The sequence below is a fragment of the Schistosoma haematobium genome, chromosome 3, assembly GCF_000699445.3.
Source record: "Schistosoma haematobium chromosome 3, whole genome shotgun sequence".
Classification (NCBI taxonomy): domain Eukaryota; kingdom Metazoa; phylum Platyhelminthes; class Trematoda; order Strigeidida; family Schistosomatidae; genus Schistosoma; species Schistosoma haematobium.
The window spans coordinates 36,076,269-36,103,140 of NC_067198.1; the positions used below are offsets into that span (position 1 = coordinate 36,076,269).

Here is a 26,872-nt window from a genome sequence, read left to right on the forward strand (position 1 = left end):
TACTCACCATGCTATTCGCATCTTAATTACAAATAGATGCAATTATTTCTATAAAATCAGCATCGATTATTAACTTAATCATATATTACTGGTAGGAAAGAAAAATTCACTTATTCTACTTCATACAGCAGGACATTATATCATCTCTAATAGAACACTTAATTACTGTATCTCTCATTAGCCCAGTGTTCTCATCTACTACTCATGGTGTATGACTACTCTATATTCATTAACAACTTCAAAATAACAATCAAAAGCCAGAATAATATGTACTTTGTTTTCGTCTTTGTGAATAGGTATCACGTGGAAGTTCACATAGTTGATCAATACTCCATCTAATAGATGTTTACACATTCATAACGAATATATTGAACATCAAGTTTTTCTTGATGTTTTATTAGATATTGTAAAATTAATTCTATCTTTTTCTTCTTGTGAAGATAGAATACTAATTATGACCGATTTCCAAGAATTGAAGTTCCAAATAGTAGTTACCATGGTGTAGCAAAAAAACAACAATTTATTTACTAAATATAAAAAAAATGATTAATATATTCAATCAATTGATTAATATATATATTACAATGATAAAATGAAACAAAAGAGAACCAATCGAAATCATAAAATATGGAAAGAATTAAATTGTTCTACTCAAAAGATTGCTTTTCTTTTAAACACATGAGTAAGGAATAGCTAATAAGTTTGAATTCAAGTACATTCATCAACACTACAGTGTAGATATACCCAAATGGAATAAAAAAACCCACTCACAATCTCTCAGTACTTTGTCATCTGTTACCATCATCATCACCATCATCATCATAATAATAAAAATATTAGTGTACATACATGTCTAACACAAACCTATAGACTACTATTGTCCTTTTTAGTAGTTTAGTAAATTTCAAACAAAAAAAATTATTGATTAACATTAATCAGCTGATGTTCAGTAAATCAAAATCAAAAAGAAAATTTTTACTCATCAATATAAATGAGAAGAAATGATATAGATTTTATAAATTTTTAATAGTCATATTGATAAAATGATTTCAAACAATATTGATATTACATAATAATTTCGATGACAAATACAATAAAAAAAAACACTTGAAGAATCATATGGTATCTAAGGTGAATTGTATTCGATTTTTCAACAACAACAACAACAAAAGTAAAGTTTTACGTTCAGATTTGTCATGAATACATTTAGGAGTACTAGTTTTAAAATAAATAAATAAAAAGAAGAACTGGTACAATTTTAATCGCTATTATGTTTGCCAAAGTAAAAAAGCCCATTTATCTATTCTAAAACTAACTAACGTTCCAGGTAATGTAGCTAAATGACTACCATATGATTCAGTGCCTACAATGGAATGCCATATTTTACCAAAATGTTCATCTAATGTTTCTTTCATTAGTTTAGCCAATGAATCAAGATCTTTTGTTTTATTTAATGATTCACGTGCTAAATTTGTAATCCAATTTAATTTCTCTTTTGATAATCCTATAGGTAGATTTTCATTATCATTATCACCATTATCCACTTGCATATATTCAATTTCTATAAAATTGATATGGCGATTAGAATCTAGGCTATGTGTATAAATAGAATTTGTATCATAGAAATCTAATGTACTTAAAGACGGTATTGATTTAGCACAACATATATGTCTATGTGGTTGATAATGATGATGGTGGCCAGATGGTATAACCATTTTCGAACCACTTAATGATCTATATCTCCGACTTGAATTTAACTGACACTCATGATCTAATGATGAGCAACTTACTCCACGTAATCTTCGATCACAATACATATCAGCTCGGTGTAATGATCGTGAATCACTGTTATAATGATTTAAATGATGAATACTTTCATTACATTTTGAACATATAACATTGCATTTTCGACAAGCACCAGAGTTATATGGAGTATGTGAGCATAGTCGATTCAATGACGAATGTGACTTTTCGTGGTGACTTTCATATTCATTTCGTCGTGAATGATTTTTATATTTATTACGGTTTTTCTTATTAGTTTTAGTGGGTAAAAACAATCGATTCTGCTTTAATTCTGATAAACCAACATTTCTATTTTGGGAATTCAAGTAAGATTGTACATCATGACTTGTATCATGGAATCCATCAGTTGAAATGACCTCGTTCTCATTTAAATCAGATGATTGAGCTGGTCCAGGTGCTATCAAATTTAAGCGACTGATTACACGTTTTTGTTCATTATTGTATGGATCATATGTAACTGAGCTTTGAACTGATGTAACAGGTTTTTTATATTTGGTATACTTTGATTTCTCTACAGATTCTCTTCTCACCGGTGATTGAGATTGTTCACTACTTTGAAGACCATCAATATAATCATGAGATTGGTTTCGTTGATGACGCCGATGATGATGACGTTCATGATGACTACGATTTGAACGATGTAATACTCGTTGCCTTTTATGCAGCACATTTGTTCTGTAATATTTATGTTCTGTTTTATTAGTATGCTGGTTTTTTCTGAAACCATTTAAATCCTGCTCATTATCTTCATCATTGTTGATATTATAAAAAACTTCTTCATTATCACGTTCAATATATTCCTTATTACCATTTTCAGAAATAGTAAATTTTTTAATAACTTTCACAATCTGTTCAGTACCGGGTAGAAGAAAGATTCTCTCTGATTTATCAGTAACAATTTGGTTTTTATCATGTTGGTTATCACTGCTATATGGTAAATCTGACTCTAATTTGGGACTATATGTTAAACGTAGAGTAGATGGAGACTGTGGTGCAGCGTCGTAACTACGTTCATTTAGTAATGAACCTACAGATTCTGAACGTGATACAGTTGCCGATGTTAACGTTTGACTTTCCATTGAATTGTATTGTGATTCGTGTTTTCACGGCTTTTTTTATCGAATAATCACTGTAAAATGAACAAATAACAAACATAAAACAAAGGTGTTTTCATAAAAACTGTGTGCTTATGCTCACCTGTTGAAGTATTTTTATCCAAGATATATAAAAGACAACAAATCCCTTCATGATTGAGAAAAGGCATCATCATCAAAGAAATACGTAGAACCGCTCTATCACACCTGAACGATAGCCGTCATGTTCCAGATAGAAATATACAAATCAAATTGCTGATCGTATACACTTTGTCTTTCTTCATTGTCACTTCCGTTTCTTACTAATAGCAGAAAGCTATAGAGATTCGAGCAAACAACTTAAGTCTTTGTATTCATGGTAAATTTGTAACACACTTATGCCTTCCTTGGCCAAATAAGCCCTAACAAACGATTTTGCTTGTTATTGTTTTTCTGTACTCATCGTTAGTTTATTTTTCTCAACCTCAATATTCCTATTAATTCCCAGGTACTTCAAAACTAACTTCCCATTTTCTAACAATGGAATCCATAAGAGGCACCTGGTTACAGTATCAGTGTGAACATCAATACTAGAATACAATCACATCAAACTAACGAGTTTCGAATAGGACAAAATGTGTTTCTTGAATTTCATTGTCAACCACTATCACACTTTGCTTAGAAACAGACATATGCATTTTTTATTAAGCAAACAACACGAAAGAATGAAACATAGAATTAACATTCAAAATAAAGAATGAATAAATTTTCGACAATATCAATCATCATTGTATTTCAAACCTTATTGAAAGATTACAAACTTATCGTCAAATGTTTGATTATAGAAAACTGTAATGGTTAGGAATAGAATTCAGAATTTTCCTTTTGTTCTATTTGAAACTTATCAGTTAGATGAGCCTGAACTAATTAATTAGTTTTTGTTTAATTCAATAGCTTATTCATTTTAAATATTTGTCAACTATAACAACATGATTCATCTTTTGTTATTAGATTCAACTCAATTATATCAACCTGTAAGATATGTTGAATTTTGCAAGTAGACATGTTTACACATGGTATGCATCACGAAGCAAGCCCTAACTTGGAATCCTGGAGGAAAGTGGAAAAGAGGAAGGCCAAAGAACACAATACGTCGTGAAATAGAAGCAGATTTGTAAAGGATAAATAACAACTGGAAGGAGCTGGAAAGGATTGCCCTGGACAGGGTTGGATGGATAATGCTGGTGAGCGGCCTATGCTCCTTCACCAGGAGTAACAGGCGTAAGTAAGTAAGTATGCAAAGAATATACAACTGTTCTTGTTTTTTGTATTTTTGTTTTTCATCCCCTCTGAAATTTACATTTATATTCTTTGTTTTTAATTATAAGAGGTAAGTACTACTAAATGAAGGATATATGTTAAGCGATAAATAACTATGCAAATATTTCATATTCAGGATATAAGCCAAAATCTAATCATTCTGAGAGTTTTCAATTCGTTCACTATTCTATTTGAATATATTTCAATGCTGATATTATAGTTCAAATCAGGTTAAAAACTGTTATGTCCCGATAAGCATAGTGAATGGTAACTTTTGGGACCCATTTATGGACCAATACTAAACGTATATTTTTATCGTATAATTGTTAAATAACTAAACTATACACACTCATGTCCCTTTTATCATGAGCTTTATTTTGACCTATGAACTATTACTATACGATTTACCATTCTTGAATTATGCCCTGTCTATTAATTACTACCTCCCACACTCAGAGCCACATTTGGCTAATACTTGTACAAATGTTGTTTCATATTTTATGGTACGGTATGGTCTGTCTGGTTGGTATATAAACCCAGTATGCTTGAAATAAATGATGCATACTGCAGAGGCTGAAATTGGTGTTCTGAACTTAACTGGCTGTGCTAGGCAGGAAGCAGGGCCAATAAGGACTCTAGACTGCTCTCACGGGTTATATGCGTCATTGGTCCGGTCGACAAGTCACTGCTCTCTAAATGGCGGTATCATTACGTATACATTAACAGGGCACACAGGCCACAAGTTATAAAAAATGCCACGTTTTAAAAGATAATCAATCAATTCTTCTAGTATCGATATTTTTTAATTAAAAGTTGTTTTTTTTTAGTTGATAGCAGAATAACTTATTCAAGTTGTATCTGTTAGCAGAAATCTACAGACCGATTAATACAACATAGACAGAAAGTTATGTAATGCTTTTTTACTGTCATAGGAACTACAATTGATTTCAGCTTTTTCTTTGCCTATTGATATTCATCTACTTCAGGGTGTTAACTCACCCTTCCTCGAAAATTTACACTGACACTTAATTCACTGTAAATATTTCAGCGATTATTATTATTATTATTTTACTGTTTTCTTTTTCAAAAGTCTAGGGATGTGATAAAACTTAATTGGTTTTTATGATGTACATACTTATAACGATCCGTACCACAGAAACATTGTAAACTATTCACCATGACATTTATCATTGATTTGTTTATGTAATAGTTGTACATGGTATTTCCTCTTTAAAGATGTTTTATATGATACAATTTTAAACAAATAACAAACATATTTTAATAATTTTTAAGATAATAAAACAAATCATTATTTATTTTTATTATTTTAATGAGAAATACAAGTTAATATCTTGCGTTATAAGTCAAGTATTCAGTGTAAAAGTTTGTTGATAACACTGATACCACTACTACTAACCAACTACTTAAATCAAATTAGAGAAACATGTTACGGAATCTACAAAATTAATTTATGTTCATGTATTTCTTTTAAAGGAATAGCTTTCAAAGTAACACTAGTTGGATGTTTTTGTGTTTTTGTACCGAGATTTTAATGTAACTGAGGATATATAATTAATACAAGGAAAATTTAATGTAATCAAACAGATCAAATGAGCTTCATTCAAATACTTGTAAGCAGGAATATAAGTGTGATTTTAAGAAGAGAACAATAATTTCTAGAGTAAAAGTAATCACTGTTGCATTAACATTACCTATGTAGAAAAACGTCATTAAAATTACTACAATCTTCATAAAACCCCTTCTGATAACAATCATCTGCTCACTAGTGACTGACTTCAAGAGGTATTTCCTGGAGTTCTAGTGAGAAGTCGTGACCAGTCGAGTTCAACCAGGTCTGTTGTGAGATCGTAACTCACTGAAGACAGTAGTGTACGGTGGCTCAATTTCGTGGATTGGTTGGAGTTAGACATTAACACCTTTGGTTACTTGCTCAGTGGTCTAGTGGTTAAACGCTCGCGATCGAGACTGATAGGTCATGGATCCGAATCCTTCATTGCGCGATCGTGGATGCGCACTGCTGAGGAATCCCATGATAGGACGAAACGGCCGCCTAGTTCTTTCAGGTTTTGCATGGCGGTGTAGCTTCAATTGACTCATGACCTCAACTATTTAGATTATTTACCTTAAAATGAATTACCATTAGGAAAAATAAACTTATTACAAGTGATGTAAACTGCTTACTGTTATAGAGTTGATTTGTCTCATAAAAATTATTAAGTTGAATTATAGCTTGTAGAATTATTGTTTTTAAAGTAACATAAAATGAGGCAAGAGTATGAAATTTCCGAAAATAATATATAGTGATTATTATGTCACAGTGAACATGTTAGAAATATTATACTGAATGATATCTAGATTAGATTATATGATAACTAGCTAGAAAATGTGTTGTTAAGTAGGATAATTTATATTGTCATGGGTTCATTCATTTAAACTATCCTTTTGTCTTAAGAACTTTTGTATTGAATTTATAATTCTTCCATTAAATAGTTTAATATCAGAAGGCAATAAGAAGTGGCAACTACAAGTTATTAGCGAATAGTGCAGATCACTAATCTATAAGCACATCAAGCGTATTTGAAGCGGAGAGACGAATAAGAATATACGAGCAATTAAATAGGCAAATTTATAGCAAATTGGATAACGTTGAAGCAAGACAAAGCAAGGACTAATAATAATATATAGGGAGGAGGATGAATCATCGATTAATATTTAAGCGATCAACATTTTACCTCGAGTCTACCATCTGATCTAGTGATCATAACGGTACAAAGTAATCAACGAATTGTTATTGTTCAAATAACATTGTCTGTTAAATAAGTTAATAAAATGGCTTAACCAAAATTAACCATAATCGAAATGGATTGTAGAATAGTTGCTATAAATTAAAGTATAATAAAATAATTATTAAATACATAGCGAAAAGACAAGTTTAGAAGAAATAAATAATCTGTATCTTCATAATGCATAAATACATTCAACATGACTTATCCCAAATTCTAACCTTAAACGTTATGCTATAATTAAAATTTCCCACAACTGACAAGTTCACTGATTTAAACAAATATCAAAAATTAATTTAAAGACATCATTAGTTATTCAATGAATCTCAATTGAATATAAAAAGATAAATATGGTTGATTCTATTAAATTGTCAATGAATCTGTGGTACGTACTACTTATATTGATATAAGTAGTATATGACACGAGTCAGGAATGTAATGTCTGGGGAACATCAGGAAAGGGAGAGCGTGAATGGAGAGCAATTAGTATGGAAATACAAGGACAACAAATTTCGAGACTATTGAATATTTTGCAAATTAAGTATTATAGTATGGTTTTTCTATTTTACCAAGTAACTCTGTGATTTTGTGCTAAATATAATTTGGTTGTCCCACCCGTGTTCTGTTCACTAAAGAACATGTCAAGTAACTTCATAATTTACTGTCTCTCAAACACGAAACTCTTAGTAGGAGAAATTTAGAATACACTATAAAAAATAGTTAAATAATAAAGACTTCATTACGTAATAATAACTGAATTCATGACTGCTCTTAATAAATAATCTGCTCAACACTGAATTTATGTGAAATGATCAAGTCAAATATTTTTTCAGTTATGCTAAGTAAAAACTTTTCCCTAGCAACTCTACAGAAAAAAAACACAATTTTTATTTAACTTATATATTCAAATTGTAATTATTACATCATATATTTAATAAAAGATTTTTACTAGTCAATGTCTATCATTGAATTTTATTAATGAACGTTTGAAACCAGTTTAGGTCTTGCAACAATTTCTTTCATCTATCATATATATATATAGTGCAAGAATAGCAAGAGATTCATCTATAGCTTTTTCAAAAAAGGAGATAATGAAGAGAATATTCTAATAGATGTTATGTTCCTACTTGAAGCTCCCAGTATTAAACAGCCGAATACGTTGTAAGATTTTTTTAATGTTTGTAAGTAACAAAGTACTACTAAGTGGAATAAGATATTATTATTATTATAAAGAGAGATGAATGGCGAGTAGCAGTGGAATCCAGACACGCGTTTTATCCTATGTGGAATGTCTAAGCTGAATTTACTTCCTCTCCAGAGTTGCTTCCCACGTCAGAACTCGAACGCAGGACTGATTTACACTGCGAGCCACTTTCTATCTTTGCTTCTAATCCCTGTGAGTTAATGACGATATCGGAGCAATCCACACAGGATATACATATGCCAAAACATTCAAGCAACCAATATAAATGAATTATTGCTAATATTGTTAACTCGTTATAAACTACAGATTCGTATACTTGCCTTCGAGCTATATGTTGAGTATGAATCCAAGTGAAACTGTTCAAATATCCAAACTGAAGTAGGTGAATTAGAAAATGAATAATTGAAACTAACAATAAACAATGAATTCAATCAATCATAGGGCTATTGATAAGTACTACAGACGGTTCCGATATTAGAATAAAACAGTTGTTCAATGATCCTTGTTTCCCATTGATATCTCCCATATCAACTAATATCGATCCTTAATAAATTCCGTAAAAACATAGTTCAGATTATTGTATATGTTATGTTCATTTTGAATAAGTGACTAGATATAATGTTAAATCATTTTTTTAAAAAGTACCCACACATTTATAAATTTCTAAAGTAAACTTCTTAACATTTATATACTAGTACTAAATAAAATGACCAAAGAAATACAATGGATACATTCATATCTATACATAGATACAAAACATTACATACATTCATATATGGACACATCTATTGTATGTATTACTGAAATATCTACTTATTTTAATATTTCTACCAAATGAGTAACATCCATTCGTCAATTCGTTTTATTTACAAAACAATCTCTAAAAAAAAATCATAACATTTTTTTTCTAAACTTTTTTTCGCCTTTCAGATTCAATCATCAATGGAATGTGCGTACGTGCCTGAGTGCGTGCGTGCATGCGTGCGTGCATGCTTGAATTGTTCCGCTTTTTTTTTTAAATTTTTTTAAAAATATTATTTATTTAAAACGATAAATTTCGCATGAATTACTTATTTAGAAAAAGAAAAAAATTAATAAACTTTACACAATATTATAGAATAGGTTGTTGTTGTTGTGTTTTTTTTTTTGGTTATAAAAATAAGAAAGAAATAAAATAAGAGAATAATGTAAACAATAAAGTATGTACGATAATTATGATGATCAATAGAAATGTGGATCGGTTTCCAAAGTTCAAAATAATTTGAATTTTATGTAGACCCTATGAATTATGCGTTAGGTGTATACATACAATGATTTTTGTTGTATATACCGGATGATCAGTTTTTTATGTTTGTTCAAACTGAATGTATATGTTATGAAAGAGGAATAATGAAAGAAATCAGGAAGATTGTAACCATTGGATGCCTGCTCAGTGGTCCAGTAGACTAAGCGTTCGCGCGCGAGACCGAAGGCCCCGGGTTCGAACCCCGCGAGCGAGATCGTGGATGCGCACTACTGAGGAGTCCCATAATAGGACGAAACGGCCGTTCAGCGCTTCTAGGTTTTCAAAAGGTGGTGGTCTAACATCAATCCGTTCATGATCTCAATCAAAAGGATTGTAACTAGTCAGATAACTTTTGATTAACTATTCAACAAATGGTTATTTAGGTATTTTGAACGAAATTATCTTCAATGGAAAAACAGTATAAATAAAATTTGCAGTGTTGGTACTTAATTGTTTTTTATGTAATTCTGGTTAGAGACGTGTAGTACGAAATTCAAAAGAAATATCTACAAATTTAGCAGCAACAGCCTACTATGTTAACTTTCATGTACCTGGACAGCATCATTGATGAATGTGGAAGATCTTATGGAGACAAATAGGCGAGGATTGGTAAAAAAAATTCAGCATTCCTACAATTGAAGAACATATGGAATTCAACACATCTATATGCAAGCCAACATCAAATTCAGAATCTTCAATACGAGAGTCAAAACAGTTCTAGGGTACGGAACTGAAACTATGAAAAATACCACAATTGTCATCAAAAATATACAAGTATTCACAAACAATTGTCTAAGTAAGATACTGAATATCCGTTGACCGGATGTTATCAGCAACAGCCTACAGTGGGAGAGAACATATCAGCTTCAAGATGAAGAGGAATTTGGGAAAAAACGTCAGAAGTGAATAGAACACATATTGAGGAAATCACCAAACTTCATCACTAAGCAAGCTCTAACATGGAATCCTAAAGGGAAAAGGAAATGAGGAAGACCAAAAAACACATTGCGTCGAGAATTGGAAGCAGGTATCAAAAGAATGAATAGTAACTGGAAGCAACTGGAAAAGATGCCCATGATGGAGTTGGATGAAGAAAGCTGATGGGAGGAATATGCTCCCTTTACGAGGGGTAACAGGCGTAAATAAGTAGGTAAGTATAAACCCAGGTTTTCAATGGTGATCCAGTATTGATCGGTTCATGATCTTAATTACAACTCAACAATCTCCACAACCCTATGCTGACATACATATTAATGTAGAGTCATGATCAAAAACTAATTGAAATCAAATTTTTGACCAATTGCCAACATGGGAATTTTCATTATTTTACAAAGAACTGTTTAGAGGTTTATTATAATTATTTAATGACTGTGTTCAAAATGAATAAGAAATAAATTTTGTAATTGTTCCATCAACAGATCAGTTAAATGATATTTTTGGAAAAGTAAATAGATCATCATCCTCTGTAATTATTAATTGTATAAGTTATATATTCCTTAATGGAATAATTGTCCAATTCAAAAGTGTGAATTAATCTATTCCCATGTAAATATCAAGACAATTATTTATTGGATGATTATTGAGAAAAATGATTTTGACATGACTTGAAAACTTGTACTTATGAGTTTTGTTGTTGAGAGATTATCAGTTGATTATGCAGTCTTGTTGAATTGTTTCTTTAGGGTTTCAACTTTTGTTACATACTAATTCATCAATAATTGATATTAATCTGTTCTATCTTAATTATATACTATCGGAGAAGTTATTAATTTAGTCATTTAGTTAAAATATAAGATAATAAAGGATAACTTGTTCAGTATGAAATGAAAAGGAAGCAATCAGTAAAAAATCATGAAACCAGATATCAAGATTACAGATAGTAACCAGTAAGTTGTGATGATGAATAGATCGATATAATTAATACGTACGTTTATCCATACTGAGAAATTGTCTAACGAAATTCTCAATATCAACGGTTAAGTGAGTAGATTATTTAAAAATATCTTACATATAACTGTTAGACAGAGTAATGCATAACATCAATTTACATACCTAAGTGGAGAGAATTACGACTAACTCTGATCGAACACACGAACTAAAAAGCTTCAATAGTACGCGTTCAAAATTTGATAATATCATCATCATCATCAGGTATTAACTATTTGCTTTATTTTCGTGAACACTGAACATATTTTCACCTTTTTATTGATTCATTTCCTGTCTGCTCATAATACATACATTCTTTTCACAAAGTATTTAGCTTTTTAAAGTAGCTTGTTGTAACGTGTAAAATTGTGATAGGACACACACACACACGTAGCAAGGGTTCCAATTCTTAAAATGATTATATTTTCTATTTGATCTATACACCAAATAATGGAAAAATCTTAGTAGGTACACATTTCACAGTATTTATGTAAGTGTTGAAATTAACAGTATTTATGATAAAATAACAATTATTCACTTTGATCTTATAAATATGTGCGTAATTTGTGTTGCTTTGACTAGAAACAAAATAATATTAAAGTGAATAGATTGTGCGAATATTCTTAAGTCAATAGTAACTTACAAGAAATAAATTGAATCAATCAATTATTAAGGTGTCATTACCAAGATTTGATTTGGTAATTTCGAATAAATTGAGCATTGGGTTGATTGTTATAAATAAAAATAATATATTTGTAATATCCCAATGAGTAGAAAACTGGATTTTCTGACGTTTCGTGACTTAGTGTAAGTCACTTCTTCAGAGAATATATAACCAAATTTCAATTAATCCAAGTTTAAATAGTACAATTTAAACTTGGATTAATTGAAATTTGGTTATATATTCTCTGAAGAAGTGACTTACACTAAGTCACGAAACGTCAGAAAATCCAGTTTTCTACTCATTGGGATATTACAAATATATTATTTTTATTTAAATCAATTATTAATGTAAAAATATTTAAAAAACTCCGGTTAATTTGAAATGATGGAAATGATTTGATTTAGATTAGTTGAATGTTAATTTTGATAGTGTTTTATTAACTATAGCAGATGTTAATTATCAGTATAATGTTGTGGAAATTGTTGAAATTAAGTTGATATCATGAATGGATCAATGTTAGAACATCATTGAAAAACCTGGAAGCACTTAACGGCCGTCTCGTCTTAGCATAAGACTTCTCAGCAATGTGAATTCACGATCTCTCATGTAGGAGTTCTAGTGAGAGTCCGTGGCCAATGGAGTTTAACCGTGTGTGGTGTGAGGCAGTTGCTCACTAAAGACGATGATAGACGGTCGCGCAATATCGTGGATTGGTTGAAGTTAGACATAAACACTATTGGACACTGGCTACAGGTTAAACGTTCACGCACGAGACCGAAGGTCGTAGGTTCGAGTCCTGCGTGCGGGATCGTGAATGTGTACTTCTGAGAAGTCACATACTTCGACGGTACGGTCGTCAATTGCTTCCAGGTTTTCAATGGTGGTGCAACATCGATCCACTCATGATATCAATTTAAACGAACGCAGATGTGTTAATTCATGGATATCAGTGATTACTGAACCTAGAAGTTGGCCATTTAAATCCTATAACTAGGAATGAAGAATCACATCTACAGATAAACGAAAATGTTTCATACTTTGATATTTACAGAATAATGTAAGTGATGATATAAGTTTGTAAACGTTAATCAACAGATGTGATTTTCTACTAAACTGTTATATATTGGCATAGATTATGATTATTCCAAGGAGTGAATAAAGATGTATTTCAATACAAGTACTATGTACACTTATATATAGAGCTCAACAACTAATCTCCAAAACCGTTCAATAATAATCATTCATCAGGTGATCACAGAGAAAAGACATTAATTCAAGGAAAGATTGATATTTCAAATAGTCAAGCTAGTAATGTGATGTGTGCTACTGATGTCGATAGATATAAATAGTATGTATTACCCTTCAAATGTGGAATGCCTAGCGTCAGATGGTTGAGAAAATCGAAGAGAAGAGAACGAGAACAGAGAGTGTTTGGTATAAGAACGAAGGAACAACAAAGTCTGAGACAATTGATGGTTATTTTGCAAATGAAGTATTTACTGTATGGTTTTTAGATTTTACTGATATATTCTGTAATGTTATGTCGAAATATATTTGGTTGTTCACATTTGTGTTCTCATTCACTACAGTAATACAACAGCTCGGTGTATAAATACAACAACTATGGCTTTGGAACATTTAACAAAGATCATAAATCTAAAGACGAGACTAATGAATTGAATAAAATCGAAAAAGTCAGTAGGTTAATGTGAAATTAGGAAAAGTTATCAAGGTTACTTTTGGTTCGGCAGAATTAAAAATTATTGACAAAAATAATGAAACCTAGACGATGTAAAGCTTCTCATCCATATAATTGAAATCCATACCTATCGAGGGATAAAATAATTCTCCAACTAAAGTTTCTACAAATGATAACAGTAAAATACTTAAGTGCTCACTTCAAAATTTTATTTCACTGAATACAATATAATAAAAATAATCTTAAAATTACCATTTATCAGTGTATATTTAGAGTGTGAAAGGAATTGATGATTTGGAGATCAACTAGATATTTGTTTCAGGACTAAATATTATCTATTTTTTCCGAAAATGATTGAAAGATGATTAAATGACATCTCTTCACAGGTATTTGCTAGTAGGATACAACTATCCAGTGTTCTAAGACTTTGATTGTTTCTTTGACTGACATAAAAAAGTGATAGAACACTAGACGCCCGTTTCGTCCCACTATGGGACTCCTCAACAATGCTCATCCACGATCCCGCCCGCCGCAAGATTCGAACCCAGGAGCTATCAGTCTCGCAAGCGAGCCCTTAACCATTAGACCACTGAGTCGGCATCCAACGGTGTTAATGTCTAATCAAACCAACAGCCGTCCAGTGCTTCCAGGTTTTCCATGGTGGTCTAACTTCAATTGACTCATGATTTAAACTAGTGAAATTTCTAAAAATCTCCACAAAATCCATTCTGATATTATGTAAAATTTATTTACTAAATGAATAAATGAATAAAACCAAAACTTGGAGCACTGGATACAATGCACTTATAAAACATTGAAAATGTTGTGAATAATGTCAGCTGATTGACTTCTTATTCTTCTTTGTTTGTTTGTTTGAATATGGGTTTAGTACTAATAGCACACTATGAATTAATAAATTCAACTAAATAAAACATTGACGTTTAGGGTAATAAATCATCATGTGATGATGTACCTCAAAAAATGACGTCTTTATTAAGATACATTTTAGTAATCACCACTACATCACACTATACTATATCTATTATTTATGTAAAAGTAGATAACTGAAAAAAAACACTAAAAAACAATACAAATCAATAAATTTTGATTGATAGAATTGTGAAATATTGATCAACTTTATATAAAACATTTTAAATTTTACGATCAATATCCAATTCATTAAATGATACGAGAGAGAAAAATCGATATTTGTTTAGTTCATAGAATTCTGAATAAAATTATAAGTGACTTTTGTCAAGGACTAATATATATAAATTAGAGTACAATTGAATGATACTGGGTCTTTTTAATCTGTACTTTAAATGTAAGTATTAAATGTTAAGAAATATCAAATAAGAATGAGTGAATAGCTAAACTTACTATTGTAACCAAAGTAATATGAACTGGCAACAAAAATTATCAACATATCTAATTTATGTTAAATATACTACTAAAATTTTGATGAGAATTCAATGACATCAGAAGTTGTCATGCTCTAAAACAGTGTTTATTTAATTTGTTTTTTAAAGCAATTAGTCCCGTTTATAAATTTCGATAGAACAATGAGAAGACGGAGTTGATCTGAAAAATGTGCTTTTATTTGTTTGACCTTTATTAATTTTCATATAAAAATGCCTTGACAAGTATATGTGTGACCAGATTGTTCGAAATGTATAGCGCAAATACATCACATTTTTCAGATCAACTCCGTCTTCTCATTGTTCTATCGAAATTTGTTTTTTGTCAAAATACTAATAAACAATATTTATTAGGATTAAGGTGGTTAGAGAAAGTCTAAAGGAAACCGTGTTAGGTATTAGATTTCGTGTTACTTGGTGCTCAGCACCAAATCGTACTTGCAGTTATTAGCAACGTGATGTTTCATGATAAATCAGATTGTTTGTAATGAGCTAGTTAGGCTATTATTAGATAAAGTATATCTAGAATTCTAGAGTTTCCTATCGACTATCTTTAATCATCTAACATCATAATATACTGCAAGCGAATTCAAGACACTTAGACCAGCTGTCACACTACAAATTGATAAATATTAAAGAACGTAACAAACGTGATATTGGTGATCCCTCAATTACAAATGACTTTTATCGTGAATTTAAAAAAAATTGTATTATCTTGTGACATTAGTTATAAGTGAATTTATTGTCTTTCAACTTAGAAATTCATTTCATAAGTAAGGTTTTTTCACACGGAAACAATAACTGATGCCAGTTAAACGAAATCAATGTACATTTTTATAACTAACACTGATATTTCTTAACAATTTATAATTTAACTGGGAACTATTAAATAATAAACAGAGATAATGCCTCATTTCATTCACCAATATGAAATACAGCATTTAGTAAAATCTATGCCCTAACTACATCTGTGGATGATTTATTATTCTTGGGTGATTTAATGACCAGACAGATGATTTTTCATCGTAAGATACACATTGTAGTTTTATATTGTTAATGATAGAATTTCATGTTTCTTGGACAGAAAATGATTTAATTATCTTTGATCATCCCTAACATAAGAAAACAGTAGTGGAATGTAAGAATACTTTAACTGGTATATACGTCTAATTATCATTCAAAAACCTCTTCGATTCCTTACAAAACTAAGTTAGCTTACTAAAACTGCGGACAGTTACACATTAGTTTGATAACTAAAAAATTGAGAGGTGCAATCCTTCCATCAGTACTCTGTAACTGGTTTTATTTTGATTATATGACACTGTGAATCATTTTCACTTCATTACATCAAATTACTCAAAATACTTCATATCACATTGATCACAATTTTACATTTTAAGTTTTTCCCTAGTTCGACCTGGAATCGAGCCCAAAATATTCAAGTCCTTTGAAGCTCTAAATTAGAACTGAATGAGCTACTTAGTCCAACGTCAGTCGATTAACAATATATCACAACAACAATTTAATGTCATCGCTGCTAAGCGTCTCAGACAATAGATGGTTGAATCATAGAGATCATAACTTATTACTAGAACTTTGGAAAATTCCCTTCAAAACCAGTCGTCAAAAAAGAAGAAACTAAATTTAAACAAATGCTTTGGTCATGTTGTATAATTTAAAGGCAATTTTATTAGTGGACATTTATCGGTTAAATAGCCAACTGTTCACAGTCCTCATCGACTTTCAAGTAGCTAGTGGTACATAAAATCTGACAGTAAAATGAGTCAATTCGCAGATGTATCGAAAAGTGATTATAATGAAATTTACTAGCTGGATAAGGTTATAAATATTGACAAAACTATTCAACAAAATCCATTAAAGACAGACGATTTTTCGAAAAATATTCACTAGTTTGGTTGCTTTTATTCACCTCTTCAACTTGAATTTTCATAAATTTTGTTTACCACTATTATCCAAAGTTGTTGTGTATCAAAAAGCTTCAATTTTCTTATTCATTTCTTTTTAGAGGAGTCCCGGAAACGTCCCTCATCAAAGACCCTAGAGATCAAGATACGCCAGGAAACGTTTCATCCAATCGACGATGAACACTTTTCAGAAACATCTAGGAAATAGAAAATCACGTACCACGCCTTGGGTAGGATATTTACCCGTACTGCTACTGCATTTAGTTTGGTTCAAGAAGTTTTCAAGATCTCAAGGACATTCATGATTCTATAAATGTCCTCGTTTATATGTATATAAACTATCCTTGAAGTCAGGCTTTTACTCGGAATTTGGGCATTCTGTATAATATTTCAGTTGGTGTGTACGAGATTTTGAGTATACAAGAACCGGCTAGAAAGACAATTTAGACGTGTCGTTAGTAAGACCTATGATTTTCTTCTTTACTTTGCATGCCATCTTCTGTAAAAAAACTTTTTATAATTTTGCTGACGATCTTACTGTATGCACGCCTATTTTTACCTCTACAAACCTCCCTTGAAATGAATGAGTTTCTAGCGTACATTGAAAGATGGTCTAATCTCGATGAAAAGCAAGTAAATAGCCTGCTAGAATCACATAACATTTGTACTCTACTATAGTGAAAACGATTTGAAATGTCATTTATCTTGGTGTAGGTTTTATTTTCGACCCCTCCTGGTTTTCCCATATGTCGTCATTGTCGAAGGGAGTTTATCTTCTACTTTACGATATAAAGAGAGGTTATATGTTTTCAACATTACTCGACACTTTTCTGTTTTGTAAATTACTTATAAGTATATACTGCTTCCAGTAATTCTTTCCTTACCTTGTGAGAAAAGATTGCGCTGTGTTTTGTAGAGTAATGAAGGTTACTAGTAGAAGAAATAATGAATCTTTTGATGTTATACTTAGTACAATTGTGAACAAATATTCAGAATACTCCAAACAATTGACTAGCGTTATTTTAGCAGATACAAACCATTCCAACCTATTGAGGTCCTGCTCTTGTAACATTTTTTTGACAAAATGAGAAGTGATTGTGATAGAATTCGTTCACACAAATAGCTTAACAAAAGAAACATTCACACTTGATAAATGGTAGGATTTTTACTGTTGTAAAGATACTTATTTTCTTACAAACATTTTATCCAGTTTATATATTTATATGAATATACGCTGTGAAATCTAAGAAGAGTTAAAAGAATTTATTAAAACATAATTGTATTTCAATGATTGAATTCATGGGTCAATTGAATCTAGACCACCATGAGAAACTTAGAGGTACTGGACGGCCGTTTCACCCTAATATGGGACTTCTCAGCAGTACGCATCCACGATCCCGCATGCACGACTTGAATCCAGGACCTATCGGTCCCGCGCACGAACGCTTAATCTCCGAACTACTGAACCGGCATCCAACGGTGTAAATGTCTAACTTCAAGCAATTGCATTGTTTACTAAAAATAATATGTCTACTCAACATATATACATTTTCCAATAAGTTGATTAATAATATCATTTATGATTGAAATAATCCCACATGAAATAGTGCAATTAATTTTTAATAATAAATAATCAGTAGACTCCATGCGATGAATAAATGGCTCTTTATATTACTACCCCAATGTTAATATTGTTGATAAGTTCAGTAACAAACAATATTATAAACCAATAATAACAACTACTACTAAGGAATCCTACAGTAGGACGAAACAGCTGTTCAGTGCTTTCAAGTTTTCCATAGTGCTCTAGCTTCAACTGAATCATGATCTCAACAGTTAAAATGACTATAATATCCACAAAACCCCTTCTGATACTAATTCTTTTTTTTTATTTTTTGATAATTTCAGTTACTAGGAAGCAACTATACAATTCAATTAAATCACATGTAATACTCATTATTTTTGTTTAATTTTAAATTAATTTTAAATAAAAAATGTGATCTTATTGCATAAGGAAAAAAGAAAAGAGAAAAAAAGAAGAAAAAGACAAACTATATTTACTATGCACAATATACTTGTATATATATGAACAATGATTCGTTAGAATGTGAATACATCTATATACTTTCTATATTTTAGTAAAACAAAAACTTATCTAAATGAGTTTATATTAAATCATGTTTTATCACACGATTCATCAATTTCTATCGTTGATATTATAATTTAGTTTGGTTATTATATGTATATGTTTAGCAGTTTTGTACTGTCTTTAAAGATTAACGGAAATATCTAAATCAAAGCATTTAAGATTGAATATCTATCTACATTAGAAATTAATTTGCCATGGTGGAGAAGATTTGTAGATCAAGTGGATGATTTTGATGGAATTTTGTTCTCTGAGTTGAATGGTTTGGTTATGGAGCTTTAATTGTTTTTTTGAACGACATTAAACTTCAAGTAGAAGTAAAGTGTTCAAAGTTCTCCATATATGGGTTACCAAAATAAAGAAGTAAACAATGACAAGGTTTAAAGTCAACAAGAACCATTCAACATTGAGGTCTACAGGACAAGCTGTGAAATTTGAACACTACACTTCTACCTGACGTTTGTGCTGATAATGTCGTTCAGAAGAATGATATAAATTTCATGACCAAACCATCCAGCTTAGAGAACAAAACTCCAACAAAACCAATTTATCACCAGGTAATTGAGTTAATTAGGTACATAATTAGACAGATAACAACAATAAAAAGAATAACTTTTGTCACTACTATAAATATGAGTACAGTAAAATGTTCTCAGCACTAATTATGTAGTAGTAAAGCAAATATCTCTATAACACGTATTCAAATTGTAAGTATTCAAAATATTCTTTATTCAAAAAGTGCCATTTACATTCAGTAATGTTCACCCATATTCAATCGTTAAAGTTTTCTGTCCGGTTAAATAAGACAACTATTTTCTACATCTATCATTACAAATGATGCTTGAATGTTGATATATTTCTTGTACATTATTTTTCTAAGCAATAGAAATAAAGGAAATTTTGTTAAGAACAGCAGTCATTCGTAAACCTTATAGAATAGACAGTACATGAACAAGTACTGTACTTATTCATGATTATTCAGTTTGAAAAAACCTATAACAGATAGTTTAACTGTAAGATTTACATAGGTGGAAAGTAGTTAACTTAAACATTTGAGAGGTTCGATGTAATCAATATAAGTAAACAGAGAGTTTAGTTTCGTATATATCGAAGTAAATAAGTGGTTAAATTAGCAGAGACCACTAAAGTTTATCTGGTTTATTCACACTGAAACTTGTATTTGTATGAAAAAAGTAAATCATTAATGTGCGCGTGTGATATTTATTATAGGCTAATATCACTTAGAGCAGTATTGAAAACCAGAAGGCTTTGGACAACTGTTTTTCTTCCTGATGTGGGACACATTAGATGTGATCATCTATAAACCCACCAAGAATTGAACCTAGCATCTTTGGATTTTACGATTAGTCCTTGACCTTTAGACTACTAACCTGGCATCCAGTTGTTTACGTTTGTTCAATTGATTCACCATAATACATAATCATTATCCAATGTCTCACAACTAATATATCTAAACAGCGACGATCATGGCTTTGTATTAAAAGTCAAGCAATGAATTCTAAAAATCAGTTACTAATGAGCACATGATTATTATATATAGTAGAGTTTTTAGATATCACTGATTCCTTTAGATTACATCACTGCCTGATCTTAGTTAGAAAACTACTGAAGACTAGGATGATTAATCCCTGATGTAAACTACTTCACTCCACAATCTTCACAACACCATCACTAAAAAATTAGCTCCTCCAACATTTCGTCATATATATCTTATCAATAAATAAACTCATCCTTTATAATCACTATTCTTTCTTAGGAATAACCTGAGAAATTCGTACAAATATTTACTCATCAAAACAATCTATGATAGTTTTATGATGACAGAACTCAGTAGGTACATTGTACTATTTGTTTAACAGATTTCAATAATCTTTCAACAATCACATATTCGATTGCATGATTAGTTATTATGTAACATATTTCCATTGTTATTTAAAGATCATATACTGATTATTGTTAAAATAATGGATATTTAAGTTAAACAGTTTAAACATTATATGATGGACGACTTATTACATGTGTATGATGTAATGTATTATTCAGCTGTCATAAACGTGTATCACACTAGAATATTCTCTGTACATTAAATAAAACACTCATGTACTCAATAACTTCAAAATAAGACAGTAGTAGAAGTAAAACTGTCGTGTGTGCTACTAATGTTGGCATAAATAGTATATAACACCAATCATACATAGAATGCCTGACAACAGAATGTTGAGAAAATCGAAGAGGGAAGAAGAGGAACAGAGTGTAATTGATATGGAAATAAAGAAACATTTTGCAAATGAAGTATTGAAAGTATGGATTTTACATTTTACCAAACATCAAAAATCGGTCGTCCCCCATCTGTGTTCTCACTCGTAACAATACTTCCTTTCATTTATCCTGAGCTTCAAATATAGATACAGTTTAATAATTGTATAGATGACCTGTAGAAGAACGAATTTCTACAACTACTTTTGCTATGATTATCACTTTTGTTTAAGTTTTGTAATCTTTAAACAACACAGTATCATGTTGAGAAATAAAAGGATAAACAAGAAACTATAGAATGAAATTTGAAATAAAAATAACGAAATCAAGTCAATAATATATTTATGGACGAGATTGTGAGATTTAAGATAGTAAATCTTGACTTTTGAAGCGAAATTCACTTGCCCATATGGTGATATAGTATTTTGACGTTGGAGCTGATTTCAGTTCATGGTGAAAAAACTTACTCTAATTTCTAAATCTAACTTCTAACTCTCATTTGTAGTACTGATTACGCACACTAATTTACAACCATTTTTGACCCTGGTAAGTATGTGAATATTCTCATAGTCACCTAAGCATCACTCAAAGGTCGTTCGATGATTGTAGTTTCACCATATTTATTAGTTAATAGAAAGACAAAAAATGAATTCAGTTTCCATAATTATTAGTGGGATTTGAATTCGGATGTGTTAGTTGTTTGGACCTCCCCAGTGATATTTAGGACTGTAATTAACCAGTCTATTTTGGCATACATCCATTCTGTGCAGATCACCTCGATACTGCCAGTATTTCACAAGTACTCTAGGCAAAGATGGATGTTGGCTATCAACAAAATCCAGGATAAGTATTTCGTCCTAGTTAAATCGGATGACGTGTAGCGTTTTAATCGAAAGGTGCAGAGTAAAGTTCCTCAGCCGTTCAATGCTTCCAAGTATCCAAAGGTGGTTTAACATTGATCGGTTCATGATTTTAATGAAATTCAACAATCTCCACAACCCCAAAGTGAGAATTCAATAAATTAGAAAATAGAGATAGAAAGGAGAAAATCCAACTGGCAATACCAAAAAATTTGAACGACAATAAGAGATAGAACATATTTGTCCTAATACAATCGATTTCAAGTCACGTCGCCTTAAGTCATATCAATTATTGACCATCTACATATCAATGATATAATGCATTCGTGTTATAAAACCCATACAAAATATTTATGATTCAAACTCCACTGTTATCAACGCAATGACTTTTTTCTAGGATTGATTGTATGTACCACATATATTCCATAGATTTCTTAATCAATGTTACATTACAGTTACAACAATCAGTTATCATACTGATATCACAAAACGGAGTTTATTTATTTTAATGTAATGAGCCGTTGTGGTGTGTGCTACTGACGTCGACAGATAAAAGTAGTATGTATCATCGATAAAAAGTGAAATGTCTGGTGGCAGATGGTTAAGATGATCTAAGGAAAGAGAACGAAAACGGAGAATGATTGGTGTGGAAAAGGAACAATGAAGTCTGAGACGATTGATTGACATTTTGCAGAAGGAACAGTCAATTTTGAGATAATGATTGACAGTATTTACTATATGATTATCGGATTTTAGTAAGATGTTCTGTAAGTTTGTGTTCAGATACATTCGATTTTCCCCACTTGTGTTCTCGTTCACTACATTGCGACATAATTTAGCTAATTTTAATTGTATATAAAAGTTAGGAAAAGAAGACAAATCGACTTTCTGGGCTGAAATTGTTGTTTTCTAAGAATCAAAATCTCAAATAGTAAATCTGTCAAACATGATGTGAGATATAGTTCAGGGTGAAAATTAGTTTTTAATTTAAAGATTATATTTGTTATGTATTGACATAATCAAAGCTATTCATTAAAATCAGACAGCACATACCTACTATTATATCATGGTATAGGATTCCAATTTATAAGGGATATCATGAGTAGTGTAAATCATCCATGTCGAGAAAGAGATAATCATCACCGAAAACACTTGGTAATCATCGTACTTTTTTACGAATTGTCTGAAGTCAGAAATGTATATCACTAAACGCTAATTCATTAGTTAAGTGCTGGCAGCAAATCTATCCGACAAAGGTGTTGACCATTGACCTTATTATGATTAACTTAATTAGGAAAACATCATTAGATATTTGAGATTATGGTTAGAATTATGATTTAGACTTTAGGATTCATGATTTGAACTTAAAGTTCCGAGTTAAATTTAGAATTGAGGTACGTGTAGACTTACTGTAAAACTTGGTTCAAAACCTGAATACTGATTAGACTAGCTTTAGTATTATGGTATACATAAACTAACTATGAATCCCAATCTTAACTCTAGACTATGACGTGAAGTAACCCATAAGTAACTTTTTAAGAAGAACAATTTCATTAATCATGTAAAAACAATATGTCCTATCTAAATTCTTTAATTTCACATTATAATTTATTCATTCATGTCTGTTACCTTCTCATTAGCAAAACACAAGTTAAAATATTAAGATCATACCGAAAATACTTTAGTTTTACTGATGATGTTCTTATGACTTCACATTATCTAGAACTCTGTACATATCTTAGTAAAGTTCTATAGTTAGTCTTAAAAATATCTTACTTAAGTAAAGTTTTATTTTGTTATTGAGATTACTCATTTTCTCAACTTCAATAACTAGTTGTAGCCAAGATGAAACTGAAGCTAAAGAAACACTGAACAACTTAAGAAACAAAATGACAAAGATTCAATATAACCTTCTTTGAATTGAACGGTACTGAGTTCGAGTCTTAGAGTGAACATCAACTCTAAGTTGCAAGTCTCAAATAGATCAAAATGCATGTTCTAGATTCCACTGCTTACCATTATCCATTTTTTACTTATCATCTTTGTAAAATTAACACTTTATCGAGGCAATACGTACAGTACACATATATCCCAATAACAAACTGATCATTTACAATATTAAACCTCAATAGGAAGATTTAAGCAAACAATACCAAGTGAGTTTAATAAAACATGCTTAATCAATAACTCTTTCTTTTTCTCTTTAAAATGATCAATTTTTTTTTATTTTTCAAAGTTTTTTTTCTTTTTAAAAAATAAAAAACAAAAAAAACTTAATTAAAATCAAACAGGTAAATCGAACTTACCAATTGAATGAATGGACACTGATTTAATGTAATTTATTGTACATAGAGATTATGATTCTACTTAAAGAACTTGATTTGTATCGATTAAATTGTTTCTAATCTTATTTATGAGTAGAAATTATTTTCCCTGAACTATTATTTATCTTTATTATTATTAATAGTAATAGTAATGGTAATGGTAATGTATATATATATATTCAAATTAATTGGCATTAAGATCACGATCACATTTATTTAATCAGTCATTACCGTTGTTTCACAATGGATTCATATGTTAGTAAAATCAATATGGTTATATATGATCACACCTTTCGTTGTTATGTATATATTTGTGTGTATCATACATGTATAGATGTGTATATGTATGTATGTATGTATGTATGTATGTATGTATGTATGTATGTATGTTGTATGAATCTGAGAATCATAAATAAAACTTATCTAAAGACATTTACCAACCTGTCTGATCATAAACATAATCATTTTTACCATTTCATCAAATAGAAATAATCATAACAACTCAACTAATAATTTCATATACTTAACATTATAATTATCCTAAATTATTTTCTAATATTTCAATGTAGATACTATGCGTAGGTTCTTGTAACCTTGAGAACTCTAAATTACATATTAAATCATTTTTATGTTTGTATATCGAACTCATCTTTTCATCATAAATCTGATTGGTTATTGTTGTTGTTGTTTTTGTTTTTGGTTGTTGTGTGTATTCACATTGTACCACTAAAACATTCCATAAATATACAAAACTGTATTATTTCATTGTTTTCACTGGTATCATAGTCTAAGTTAATATAAATAGTAATTAGATATATTATAATTAAACTATCAGACAATAAAATTTATTATGCACTATTAATAATAGAAACTTTTGTATTCAATAGGTTTGTATTTTAAAAAAAGTATTTTCTTTGTGTAATTGCTGCAAATTCTTATTACGTTTCTTTTTTTTACTTTTTAATTAGTAACAAAACTTTCTAATGGATTCATTGAAGATTTTGTATACATAAATATTTATTGTGTATTTCTATTTAATCAATATCTACCCTTTTCTATTCTAATGCTATTGTAATCTGACAGAATAGGGATCTGTAAAGATTGTAGTAAGTTTAATTGTTGAATTCATGTAACGATTTAAGCTAGATCACCATTGAAAACCTTTTGTACTCCGTTTTTCTACACTAATGCTTAGTTTGGACATTATTATGTTTTTCTAACTGGTTTTTTGAGTTTTGGTCGTATAGTCATCTAATTATTCCTACATCCTTTACGTTAATCTGAATACAGAATATATCAAGTGATATTCCAGTTGACTCGTTATCTACCTCGTTTGTCAACCAATAGGGTAACATAATAGTTTTCGTCTCTTACCAAACCCGGTTAGTTTAATTTCGAACTCACACATTTCTAGACTCGAGATTGAACGAGTTAACTTATCGTGTAAAGGCCTTAACCTAGATCAAAACAAGTTCTCTCCTGTATATTATTGGGCAGACAGATTGAGAACATGAAATCCTTCTTCACAAAGCGAAATTAGTGATCGCAAATTTAAATGCGAATCCATGCCTTGGATTATTTGTAGCCCTGTTCATCACATATCACATCACGAAATTCATACTTCATTGTATTACATAAATCGTGATCCAGCTCTAGTCAATTTTTAAAGTGATCTTCGCTCTACATCTCATAGCTAAATTCAAGCGAAATGTATTATAATCAGCTGCGGTTAGAGTGAGTATGTAAGAAAATTTGGCTTACTTGAAAGCATAAGTCTAAAATCGATTAATGCCTACAAGTCCGAAACTAAACGAGCATTCATTCAGTCTCCTAATTCATCATCATAATCATTACCACGTTAGTTAATTAATGTCAGCTCTACCTGGAGTCCTTTTAGGTTAACTGCTGATCTCAACATAGAATAACGGAGGGTTGGGGATGGACTCAGGGAATTAAGTTCGTTGAAAAACCTTGCTGGAAAAACGCTCACCAGAAAAAATCATTTAAAACTGTTGATGATGATGTTATGGCCTATACCAAAAACTAAAAATAATCCTGTATTTCTGCACATTTTGTAAATTTATTCAATAATCTCCTGTTGATTTTACGCTTTCAAGTACTGGAGCCGTATACCATATTATTCA

The 26,872-nt window shown here is 30.5% G+C and overlaps 1 protein-coding gene across 1 annotated transcript; it reads right to left on the minus strand.

The window, feature by feature from the left end:
• Window positions 1-506: 506 nt before the first annotated feature.
• MS3_00005663 (uncharacterized protein) lies at window positions 507-25,105 on the minus strand. The gene is made up of 2 exons (XM_012944252.3): window positions 24,711-25,105; window positions 507-2,932 (listed from the first exon to the last, which is right to left on the minus strand). The coding sequence occupies exon 2, from the start codon at window positions 2,880-2,882 to the stop codon at window positions 1,269-1,271; it is 1,614 nt and encodes a 537-aa protein (XP_012799706.1). The 5' UTR covers window positions 2,883-2,932; window positions 24,711-25,105; the 3' UTR covers window positions 507-1,268.
• Window positions 25,106-26,872: the final 1,767 nt, after the last annotated feature.

Bases quoted from the DNA above. Each gene is read 5' to 3' on its own strand.
- MS3_00005663 (XM_012944252.3), bottom strand. From the start codon at position 2,882: ATGGAAAGTCAAACGTTAACATCGGCAACTGTATCACGTTCAGAATCT.